This window comes from Taudactylus pleione, unplaced genomic scaffold (genome assembly GCF_031769625.1).
Source record: "Taudactylus pleione unplaced genomic scaffold, aTauple2 ptg000070l, whole genome shotgun sequence".
Classification (NCBI taxonomy): domain Eukaryota; kingdom Metazoa; phylum Chordata; class Amphibia; order Anura; family Myobatrachidae; genus Taudactylus; species Taudactylus pleione.
The window spans coordinates 3,296,651-3,311,148 of record NW_028284472.1 but is presented as its reverse complement, the minus strand read 5'-3'; the positions used below and the strand labels follow the sequence as shown (position 1 = coordinate 3,311,148).

General features: G+C 45.9%; 1 protein-coding gene across 1 annotated transcript in view; it reads left to right on the top strand.

Moving 5' to 3' along the window:
• The window catches only part of EFHC1 (EF-hand domain containing 1), a 144,288-nt gene that overhangs the window by 18,099 nt on the left and 111,691 nt on the right, over positions 1 to 14,498 (top strand). The window contains exons 7-9 of the mRNA XM_088467219.1: positions 4,541 to 4,681; positions 6,814 to 7,027; positions 7,250 to 7,385. Coding sequence (XP_088323345.1) covers positions 4,541 to 4,681; positions 6,814 to 7,027; positions 7,250 to 7,385 — 491 coding nt within the window. The remainder of the gene's footprint in view (positions 1 to 4,540; positions 4,682 to 6,813; positions 7,028 to 7,249; positions 7,386 to 14,498) is intronic.

Here is a 14,498-nt window from a genome sequence, read left to right as displayed (position 1 = left end):
GATTGTAAGTTCCCTGGGACAGGGACAGATGGGAATGGGCAAATATTCCCTGCAATGCGCTGCGCAATATGGGTGCTTTATAAACATGCATCACGTGCCAACCTTATTCCTCTTCCATTGGTGGAAGGAGAAGTCCCAGACACCATTCCCCATTGTTATAGACCACAGGTTCTCAAACTCGGTCCTCAGGACCCCAAACAGTGCATGGTTTGCAGGTCTCCTCACATAATTACTAGTGAAACTGATAGCTGCACCTGTGGATCTTTTAAAATATGTCGGTGACTAATGAATACACCTGTGCACCTGCTGGGTGACCTGCAAAAAGTGAACTGTGTGGGGTCCTGAGGACCGAGTTTGAGAACCATTGTTATAGACTGACCACAGGGTCTGTAATGCAGGCTGCACATCCTGTGACCTGTGACATTCCAGCAGCTGTTGCACTACAAATCCCAGCATGCAGTGGCGGTTCTAGGGGCGGGCTAACAGGGCCGTCGCCCGGAGCGCCGGCCCCTAGAGGGCGCCACTGAGTGAACTGGGAAAAAAAAATCCCAGAAAAAATAAAACAGCGCTAAAAGGTATCCGCCACAGAGAGGCTCCATTTGCTGGGCGCCCGCTGATATTTGTTATCAGCGGGCACCCGGCTCCCTCCTGGCGGCGGCTGGCGAAAGCCGAAGCTCACTCCTGAGCTCCGGCTTCCCGCAGAGAGCACTGGCGAAACTAGAGGGTGGTCCGAGTGTGCAGCGGACCACCCATTAGCCAGATCGAGATTGCCACATATTTCATCTAACTAGCCGCCGGTGAAGCTGCTGCCCCAGGATCGGGTGGAGAAGCCTTCAACTAGCAACGGCTAGCAGTAGCAGCAGCTGCTGCTTCCGGACCCATCCCGAGCTCTGCCACCTTTTGTTTACATGCGCGACGTGACCTGATGATGTCACGCCGCGCGCACTCTGTGTAGCTAGCTGCCAGTGTCTGAGAAGAGCCGAGCCTGGAGGAGCAGGGGGCGTGCAGTGAACAGGAGGACCGAATGTTAGAGGAGCGGGTAGACTGTTAAATAAGAAGGTAAACAGGTGGGGTCGGTCTTCAAGTGGCACAGGCGGCTGTAAGGGATACATGAGGCTGTAATGTATAAATGAGGCTGTAAGGGATACAGAAGGCTGGAGGGGACACAGGAGGCTAGAAGGGACACAGAGGGCAGGAGGAAGAGAGACAAAGGGACAGGAGGCTGGAGTCGACACACAAGGCTGTAGGTGACATGGAGTATCAGACTGGAGTGATACAGGGAACCGGAGGGCATTACTACTGAAGGCACTACTATAGGGGACATTACTTACAGTGGACACTACTAATGGGGGCATTACTACTGGAGGCACTACTATAGGGGACACTACTACTAAAGGCACTACTATAGGGGACATTACTACTGAAGGCACTACTATCGGGGACATTACTACTGGAGGCACTACTATAGGGGACATTACTACCGTGGACACTACTAATGGGGGCATTACTACTGGAGGCACTACTATAGGGGACATTACTACTGGAGGCACTACTATAGGGGACATTACTACTGAAGGCACTACTATAGGGGGCATTACTACTGGAGGCACTACTATAGGGGGCATTACTACTGGAGGCACTACTAAAGGGGACATTACTACTAAAGGCACTACTATAGTGGACATTACTACTAAAGGCACTACTATAGGGGACATTACTACTAAAGGCACTACTATAGGGGACATTACTACTGGAGGCACTACTATAGGGGACATTACTACCATGGACACTACTAATGGGGGCATTACTACTGGAGGCACTACTATAGGGGACATTACTACTGAAGGCACTACTATAGGGGACATTACTACTGGAGGCACTACTAATAGGGACATTACTACTGGAGGCACTACTATAGGGGACATTACTACTGGAGACACTACTATAGGGGACATTACTACTGAAGGCACTACTATAGGGGACATTACTACTGTGGACACTACTAATGGGGGCATTACTACTGGAGGCACTACTAACGGGGGCATTACTACTGGAGGCACTACTAATGGGGGCATTACTACTGGAGGCATTACTACTGGAGGCACTACTATAGGGGTCACTACTATAGGGGGCATTACTACTGGAGGCACTACTGTAGGGGGCATTCCTACTGTGGGCACTAATGTGGGCACTACTATTGGGTGCATTACCAATGGGGGCACTACTATATGGGACATTACCTTTGGGGGCACTACTACTGGGGCATTAACACTGGCCATTACCAATGGGGGCATTACCACTGCGGGCACTGCTAATGAGGCCACTAAATTGGGGGGCAATTGTGTAAGGGGCACTACTACTGTGGGCCTTGTGTAGAAGGGGCACTAATTAGGGCATTGTGTAAAAGGGGCACCACTGTGTCATAACATGAATAAGGGACTACTGTGTGGTGTAATTTGAATTGGGGATAATGTGTTATAAAGGGCATTATTGCATGTGGCATAATGTGTTGTACAGGTTATTACTGTGTGTGGCACAATGTATTATACAGGGCATTACTGCATGTGGCATAATGTGTTATAAAGGGCATTACTGCGTGCGGCATAATGTGTTATACAGGGCATTACTGCATGTGGCATAATGTGTTATACAGGGCATTACTGCATGTGGCATAATGTGTTATACAGGGCATTACTGTGTAAGACATACTGTGTAAGGCGCATTACAGCACATGGCAATTATTCGCCACGAGGGGAGAGCTTGGGGGAAGCCCATCCCCTTCATAAGTGCTGGGCACACCCCACAGTGTGATGAATTGGGAGTGTTCCACAAGGTCACGCCCCCTTTCCGGAAGCGCGCGAGCAGGGGAACACCATCTAAAAAAGTTATTTCTTTCTTTCTTTTTCTTTTTTTTTTTAGGGGGGGGGATGGCGCAACTGGAAACTTTTGCTCTGAGCTCCACAATGTCTAAAACCGGCCCTGCCAGCATGTCCTATCTAGCAGCAGGATACTATTGGTGCTACAACCGGATGTTCTATTGAAAGCAAATAAAGATGATCAGTCCTCTTTTTCACCTAGAACAGTCAGGGGGGACAGATATGATATTACAGATTGGTGGTTTATTTCGGGTTGGGTATATGAGCCCTGCGCTGATAATGCCATCGGTGCGAATCCTGGCAGCGACGTTGGAAATTCCGACGTATGCAGGTAAGTATTCTAACCCTTCCCCTAACCCACCTTTCGCAGCCTAACCCCAACCCTCCCCTCCCGCAACCTAACCCTCCCCTCCCGCAGCCTAACCCCAACCCTCCCCTCCTGCAGCCTAACCCTCCACTCCCACAGCCTAACCCTCCCCACCTACAGCCTAACCCCAACCTTCCCCTCCTGCAGCCTAAACCTCCCCTCCCGCAGCCTAACCCTCCACTCCCACAGCCTAACCCTCCCCTCCCACAGCCTAACCCCAACCCTCCCCTCCTGCAGCCTAACCCTCCCCTCCCACAGCCTAACCCCTCCCCTCCTGCAACCTAACCCCAACCCTCCCCTCCTGCAGCCTAACCCTCCCCTCCCACAGCCAAACCCCAACCCTCCCCTCCCGCAGCCTAACCCTCCCCTCCTGCAGCCTAACCCTCCACTCCCGCAGCCTAACCCTCCCCTCCCACAGCCAAACCCCAACCCTCTCATCTGGCAGCCAAACCCCAACCCTCCCTTCCGGCAGCCTAACTCAAACACTTCCACTCCTGCAGTCTAAACCTAACCCTCCCCTCCCGCAGCCTAACCCTCCCCTCCTGCAGCCTAACCCTCCACTCCCGCATCCTAACCTTCCCCTCCTGCAGCCTAACCCTCCCCTCCTGCAGCCTAACCCCAACCCTCCCCTCCCGCAGCCTAACCCTCCCCTCCTGCAGCCTAACCCCAACTCTCCCCTCACGCAGCCTAACCCTCCCCTCCCGCAGCCTAACCCTCCCCTCCTGCAGCCTAACCCCAACCCTCCCTTCCCGCAGCCTAACCCTCCCCTCCTGCAGCCTAACCCCAACCCTCCCCTCCCGCAGCCTAACCCTCCCCCTAGTGCCCAACCCTAACCCTAATACTCACCATCTGGATCCCAGCCATCGGGATTCTGTCCGCCTGTATTGTCTGCTACAGGATGGTGACTACATCCCATTATTTCTAGGTGCTCACTTTCTGCTGCCCCTGTGCCAACTCTCACTGCAGCTTCTTATAGTCTGGGAGTCGCATTCTCTCTGCTGTTCTCTTTTCCACGTCACACTCATTTATGGGGACCCCCATTTAGTCAGCGACCCCAACAGATGAAGGCCACAGAGGAACAATCCAGTAGGTAGAAAGGTGGAATCATGCTATCATGCTTCCTACAAGCATTGTAAATGTAATATACTATCAGAGCTGCATTCCATGATACACATTACTTTATTAAAAACAAAAATTAATGACTCTTTGTAAATACGAGGGTCTGGGACCATTGTTGCTCCCCCTAGTGACTGCGCACTGTTCTCACTGTCTGCACTCTCCATCCCTCCGTCACCAGGAGATTCCTCCGTACAATGGCTTTGGCTTGCTGGAAGACTCCCTGCAGAACTGTCTCACTCTGGTTCCCAAGCCCCCCAGGAAAGACGTGATTAAAATGCTGGAGAATGACCACAAGGTTCTGCGATACGCGGCCGTCCTGGTAAGAAGAGACTTGTCCCATTTTATATATCAATGTTATTTTCCATGTGAGTACTGGCAATAGGAGAGAGGAGGACAGAGGGCTTCTGCCGCTCAGAGGATCCCTGGAAGAGATTGTATTAGCTCTAAATATAGTAAACGAACATTCAAACTACATAACAGTATTTATTTATAAGGGTATCCAGGTAGAATATCGACAGTGAATAGGTCAACAGTCAATAGGTCGACACCAGATGGTCGATATGCTATAGGTCAACAGGTATAAAAGGTTGACTGATAAAAGGTCAACAGTGCAAAAAGGCTTCAAATGATCAACACACAAATGGTCGACATATTTTTATGGTTTTTCATAATTTTTAAGGTTATGGTTAGGCACTAGGGGGAGGGTTAGGCTGTGGGAGGGGACATTAGGTTTAGGCACTAGGGGTTGGGTTGTGGTTAGGCTAGGGTTAGGTTTAGGCACCAGGTGGATGGTTAGTGCTAGGCAATAGGGGGGAGTGTTGGGGTTAGGTTAGGGTTAGGCACCAGGGAAAGGGTAATTGGGGGAGGTTTAGGGTTAGGCTGCCAGAGGGGATGGTTAGGGTTAGGCACTAAGGGGATGGTTAGGGTTAGGCACTAGTGGGAGGTTAGGGTTAGGCTATAACCCTAGCCTAATTCTAAACCTCCCACTAGTGCCTAACCCTAACCTCCCCCTATGCACCAGGGTGGAGGGTTAGGCTGCCGGAGGGGACGGTTGGTGTTAGGCACTAGGAGGAGGGGTGTGGTTAGACTAGGGTTAAGTTTAGGCACCAGGGGGAGGGGACGGTTGGTGTTAGGCACTAGGGGGAGGGTTGGGGTTAGGCTAGGGTTAAGTTTAGGCACCAGGGGAGGGTTAGGCACTAGGGGGGGTTGGGGTTAGGCACCAGGGGGAGGGTTAGGCTCCAAGGGGAGGGTTAGGCACCAGGGGGAGGGTTAGGGTATGGCACCAGGGAGAGGGTTAGGGTTAGACTGCTGGAGGGGACGGTTGGGGTTAGGCACTAGGACAGTGTTTGCTAACCTTGACACTCCAGCTGTTGTGGAACTATATATCCCAGCATGCCCTGCCACAGTTTTAGCATGCCATAATAGCAAAACTGTAGCAGTGCATGCTGGGTTATGTAGTTCCATAACAGCTGGAGTGTCAAGGTTAGCCAACACTGCACTAGGAGGAGGGTTTGGGTTAGCCTAGAGTTAAGTTTACGCACCAGGGGAGGGTTAGACACTAGGGGGAGGGTTGGGGTTAGGCTAGGTTTAAGTTTAAGCACCAGGGGGAGGGTTAGGCACTTAGGGGAGGGTTAGGCACTAGGGGGAGGGTTGGGGTTAGGCACCAGGGGGAGGGTTAGGGTTAGACACCAGGGGGAGGGTAAGGGTTAGACTTAGGCACTAGGGGAGGGTTGGGGTTAGGATAGGATTAGACACCAGGGGAGGGTTAGACACTAGGGGGAGGGTTGGGGTTAGGCTATGTTTAAGTTTAAGCACCAGGGGGAGGGTTAGGCACTTAGGGGAGGGTTAGGCACTAGGGGGAGGGTTGGGGTTAGGCACCAGGGGGAGGGTTAGGGTTAGACTTAGGCACTAGGGGAGGGTTGGGGTTAGGATAGGATTAGACACCAGGGGAGGGTTAGACACTAGGGGGAGGGTTGGGGTTACGCTAGGTTTAAGTTTAAGCACCAGGGGGAGGGTTAGGCACTTAGGGGAGGGTTAGGCACTAGGGGGGGGGGGGTTGGGGTTAGGCACCAGGGGGAGGGTTAGGGTTAGGCACCAGGGGGAGGGTAAGGGTTAGGCTTAGGCACTAGGGTTGGGTTGGGGTTAGGATAGGATTAGACACCAGGGGGAGGGTTAGGCACCAGTATCACTAATACGTAGCACCAGTATCACTAGCAGTAGGTTTAAATAATGGTTATTAGGCCATTGATGTCCATCATTAGGCACCCTAGGCTTACCTGCTCGTGGCAGAAAGAAGACAGCTTATTGGTCCATTGATGATTTCATGTGAATCCTGATGGCTCATATCAGGATATTACATACAGTTTTACTAACCTATCACGTGTCCTCTTATAATGGCTCAGTGCTCTCCCAGAATGCCTCTAACTGTGCGACACGATTCTCCTTCCCCAGGACTCCATGAATCCTGTAGACAAAGGGCGACGTTTTATCCTGCACTACTATCTGTCTAATGATATGATCAGTATCTTCGAGCCCCAAGTCCGTAACTCTGGGATCATCGGAGGGAAGTTCCTAGAAAGGATCAAAGTTCTCAAACCAGGCTCCACCATTGACAAGCCAAGCTACTACGGGCCGGCGGACTTCTCCATTGGTGCTATGGTGGAAGGTGTGTACCCTCATACCCTGCTAGTCAGCGACTACTTATCCACGTTAGCACATGGCAGTAGCAGACGTGTAAAAACTAGGAAAGCTTAGTAAATATGGTAAACATGGAGGTTTGTCACATCCGGAACGTTATGTTGCCTGTGTTACGTTTGCTTTTTTGTTCTGCTTACAAATATGTCACCTGAATACGGGGATCTTTATTAAAGCTTCTGCATTTCTCCAGTCTTTAGATACAGATTTATCATCACTGATGCGGACAAGTATGTATTAAACTACATCCAGGAGCACGAAGATCAGTTCCCCTCTGACGTACTAAATTCATTAGAAAGACACTTCCGGGAACACGAGAGAGTGCCAGGGTAAGGGGACCAGCGCTCGCTATTATAGACCACGTAACCCCATAAAGTGGCTGCATTATACGTATACTGTGTACTGGGCATGGTTATATATTACTGCATCGCTCTGTATAAGCTCATAGCAATCACTCAGCATTGTGTCTGTCTCCCTCTTGCTTCGTCTTGGCTTTTTTTTTTTGCTTCTTTTGCCCTAACCACCCCAATGATATCCTTTGGTAACGTGTCCACTACATATACAGTGATAGGATAAAGAAATAGGTTTGGTCTTTTATTACCTATGTATAGCAAAATCCACGTAAAAATATTTGCAGTATATAGATCACAGAGAGTTCAGTCACCCCCATCCCATCTGAGCCAGCGCTGGATTCATGCATAGGTCACACCTACTGTATATCACACACCTGATACACACTAATCACTATACACAGGTCACACCTATATCACACACCTGATACACACTAATCACTATACACAGGTCACACCTACTGTATATCACACACCTGATACACACTAATCACTATACACAGATCACACACCTGATACACACTAATCACTATACTCAGCTCACACCTATATCACACACCTGATACACACTAATCACTATACACAGGTCACACCTATATCACACACCTGATACACACTAATCACTATACACAGGTCACACCTATATCACACACCTGATACACACTAATCACTATACACAGGTCACACCTATATCACACACCTGATACACACTAATCACTATACACAGGTCACACCTACTGTATATCACACACCTGATACACACTAATCACTATACACAGGTCACACCTACTGTATATCACACGCCTGATACACACTAATCACTATACATAGGTCACACCTACTGTATATCACACGCCTGATACACACTAATCACTATACACAGGTCACACCTACTGTATATCACACACCTGATACACACTAATCACTATACACAGGTCACACCTACTGTATATCACACACCTGATACACACTAATCACTATACACAGGTCACACCTACTATATATCACACACCTGATACACACTAATCACTATACACAGGTCACACCTACTGTATATCAAACACCTGATACACACTAATCACTATACACAGGTCACACCTACTGTATATCACACACCTGATACACACTAATCACTATACACAGGTCACACCTACTGTATATCACACACCAGATACACACTAATCACTATACACAGGTCACACCTACTGTATATCACACACCTCATACACACTAATCACTATACACAGGTCACACCTACTATATATCACACACCTGATACACACTAATCACTATACACAGGTCACACCTACTGTATATCACACACCTGATACACACTAATCACTATACATAGGTCACACATACTGTATATCACATGCCTGTTACACACTAATCACTATACACAGGTCACACCTACTGTATATCACACACCTGATACACACTAATCACTATACTCAGCTCACACCTATATCACACACCTGATACACACTAATCACTATACACAGGTCAAACCTATATCACACACCTGATACACACTAATAACTATACTCAGCTCACACCTATATCACACACCTGATACACACTAATCACTATACACAGGTCACACCTATATCACACACCTGATACACACTAATCACTATACACAGGTCACACCTACTGTATATCACACATCTGATACACACTAATCACTATACAAAGGTCACACCTACTGTATATCACACACCTGATACACACTAATCACTATACACAGGTCACACCTACTGTATATCACACACCTGATACACACTAATCACTATACACAGGTCACACCTACTGTATATCACACACCTGATACACACTAATCACTATACATAGGTCACACCTACTGTATATCACACACCTGATACACACTAATCACTATACATAGGCCACACCTACTGTATATCACACACCTGATACACACTAATCACTATACACAGGTCACACCTATATCACACACCTGATACACACTAATCACTATACACAGGTCACACCTACTGTATATCACACACCTGATACACACTGATCACTATACACAGGTCACACCTATATCACACACCTGATACACACTAATCACTATACACAGGTCACACCTACTGTATATCACACACCTGATACACACTAATCACTATACACAGGTCACACCTATATCACACACCTGATACACACTAATCATCACTATACACAGGTCACACCTACTGTATATCACACACCTGATACACACTGATCACTATACACAGGTCACACCTATATCACACACCTGATACACACTAATCACTATACACAGGTCACACCTACTGTATATCACACACCTGATACACACTAATCACTATACACAGGTCACACCTATATCACACACCTGATACACACTAATCATCACTATACACAGGTCAAACCTACTGTATATCACACACCTGATACACACTAATCACTATACACAGGTCACACCTACTGTATATCACACACCTGATACACACTAATCACTATACACAGGTCACACCTACTGTATATCACACACCTGATACACACTAATCACTATACACAGGTCACACCTACTGTATATCACACACCTGATACACACTAGTCACTATACACAGGTCACACCTACTGTATATCACACACCTGATACACACTAATCACTATACACAGGTCACACCTACTGTATATCACACACCTGATACACACTAATCACTATACACAGGTCACACCTACTGTATATCACACACCTGATTCACACTAATCACTATACACAGGTCACACCTACTGTATATCACACACCTGATACACACTAATCACTATACACAGGTCACACCTATATCACACACCTGATACACACTAATCACTATACACAGGTCACACCTATATCACACACCTGATACACACTAATCACTATACACAGGTCACACCTATATCACACACCTGATACACACTAATCACTATACACAGGTCACACCTACAGTATATCACACGCCTAATACACACTAATCACTATACACAGGTCACACCTACTGTATATCACACACCTGATACACACTAATCACTATACACAGGTCACACCTACTGTATATCACACACCTGATACACACTAATCACTATACACAGCTCACACCTATATCACACACCTGATATACACTAATCACTATACACAGGTCACACCTACTGTATATCACACATTTGATACACACTAATCACTATACACAGCTCACACCTATATCACACACCTGATACACACTAATCACTATACACAGGTCACACCTATATCACACACCTGATACACACTAATCACTATACACAGGTCACACCTATATCACACGCCTGATACACACTAATCACTATACACAGGTCACACCTACTGTATATCACACACCTGATACACACTAATCACTATACACAGGTCACACCTACAGTATATCACACACCTGATACACACTAGTCACTATACACAGGTCACACCTACTGTATATCACACACCTGATACACACTAATCACTATACACAGGTCACACCTACTGTATATCACACACCTGATACACACTAATCACTATACACAGGTCACACCTACTGTATATCACACATCTGATACACACTAATCACTATACACAGGTCACACCTACTGTATATCACACACCTGATACACACTAATCACTATACACAGGTCACACCTACTGTATATCACACACCTCATACACACTAATCACTATACACAGGTCACACCTACTGTATATCACACACCTGATACACACTAATCACTATACATAGGTCACACCTACTGTATATCACACACCTGATACACACTAATCACTATACATAGGTCACACCTACTGTATATCACACACCTGATACACACTAATCACTATACACAGGTCACACCTATATCACACACCTGATACACACTAATCACTATACACAGGTCACACCTACTGTATATCACACACCTGATACACACTGATCACTATACACAGCTCACACCTATATCACACACCTGATACACACTAATCACTATACTCAGCTCACACCTATATCACACACCTGATACACACTAATCACTATACACAGGTCACACCTACTGTATATCACACACCTGATACACACTAATCACTATACATAGGTCACACCTACTGTATATCACACACCTGATACACACTAATCACTATACATAGGTCACACCTACTGTATATCACACGCCTGATACACACTAATCACTATACACAGGTCACACCTACTGTATATCACACGCCTGATACACACTAATCACTATACATAGGTCACACCTACTGTATATCACACGCCTGATACACACTAATCACTATACACAGGTCACACCTACTGTATATCACACACCTGATACACACTAATCACTATACACAGGTCACACCTACTGTATATCACACACCTGATACACACTAATCACTACACACAGGTCACACCTACTATATATCACACACCTGATACACACTAATCACTATACACAGGTCACACCAACTGTAAATCACACACCTGATACACACTAATCACTATACACAGGTCACACCTACTGTATATCACACACCTGATACACACTAATCACTGTACACAGGTCACACCTACTGTATATCACACACCTGATACACACTAATCACTATACACAGGTCACACCTACTATATATCACACACCTGATACACACTAATCACTATACACAGGTCACACCTACTGTATATCACACACCTGATACACACTAATCACTATACATAGGTCACACCTACTGTATATCAAATGCCTGATACACACTAATCACTATACACAGGTCACACCTACTGTATATCACACACCTGATACACACTAATCACTATACTCAGCTCACACCTATATCACACACCTGATACACACTAATCACTATACACAGGTCACGCCTATATCACACACCTGATACACACTAATCACTATACTCAGCTCACACCTATATCACACACCTGATACACACTAATCACTATACACAGGTCACACCTATATCACACACCTGATACACACTAATCACTATACACAGGTCACACCTACTGTATATCACACACCTGATACACACTAATCACTATACACAGGTCACACCTATATCACACACCTGATACACACTAATCACTATACACAGGTCACACCTACTGTATATCACACACCTGATACACACTAATCACTATACACAGGTCACACCTACTGTATATCACACACCTGATACACACTAATCACTATACGTAGGTCACACCTACTGTATATCACACACCTGATACACACTAATCACTATACACTGGTCACACCTACTGTATATCACACACTTGATACACACTAATCACTATACACAGGTCACACCTATATCACACACTTGATACACACTAATCACTATACACAGGTCACACCTACTGTATATCACACACCTGATACACACTAATCACTATACACAGGTCACACCTATATCACACACCTGATACACACTAATCATCACTATACACAGGTCACACCTACTGTATATCACACACCTGATACACACTGATCACTATACACAGGTCACACCTATATCACACACCTGATACACACTAATCACTATACACAGGTCACACCTACTGTATATCACACACCTGATACACACTAATCACTATACACAGGTCACACCTATATCACACACCTGATACACACTAATCATCACTATACACAGGTCAAACCTACTGTATATCACACACCTGATACACACTAATCACTATACACAGGTCACACCTACTGTATATCACACACCTGATACACACTAATCACTATACACAGGTCACACCTACTGTATATCACACACCTGATACACACTAATCACTATACACAGGTCACACCTACTGTATATCACACACCTGATACACACTAGTCACTATACACAGGTCACACCTACTGTATATCACACACCTGATACACACTAATCACTATACACAGGTCACACCTACTGTATATCACACACCTGATACACACTAATCACTATACACAGGTCACACCTACTGTATATCACACACCTGATTCACACTAATCACTATACACAGGTCACACCTACTGTATATCACACACCTGATACACACTAATCACTATACACAGGTCACACCTATATCACACACCTGATACACACTAATCACTATACACAGGTCACACCTATATCACACACCTGATACACACTAATCACTATACACAGGTCACACCTATATCACACACCTGATACACACTAATCACTATACACAGGTCACACCTACAGTATATCACACGCCTAATACACACTAATCACTATACACAGGTCACACCTACTGTATATCACACACCTGATACACACTAATCACTATACACAGGTCACACCTACTGTATATCACACACCTGATACACACTAATCACTATACACAGCTCACACCTATATCACACACCTGATATACACTAATCACTATACACAGGTCACACCTACTGTATATCACACATTTGATACACACTAATCACTATACACAGCTCACACCTATATCACACACCTGATACACACTAATCACTATACACAGGTCACACCTATATCACACACCTGATACACACTAATCACTATACACAGGTCACACCTATATCACACGCCTGATACACACTAATCACTATACACAGGTCACACCTACTGTATATCACACACCTGATACACACTAATCACTATACACAGGTCACACCTACAGTATATCACACACCTGATACACACTAGTCACTATACACAGGTCACACCTACTGTATATCACACACCTGATACACACTAATCACTATACACAGGTCACACCTACTGTATATCACACACCTGATACACACTAATCACTATACACAGGTCACACCTACTGTATATCACACATCTGATACACACTAATCACTATACACAGGTCACACCTACTGTATATCACACACCTGATACACACTAATCACTATACACAGGTCACACCTACTGTATATCACACACCTCATACACACTAATCACTATACACAGGTCACACCTACTGTATATCACACACCTGATACACACTAATCACTATACATAGGTCACACCTACTGTATATCACACACCTG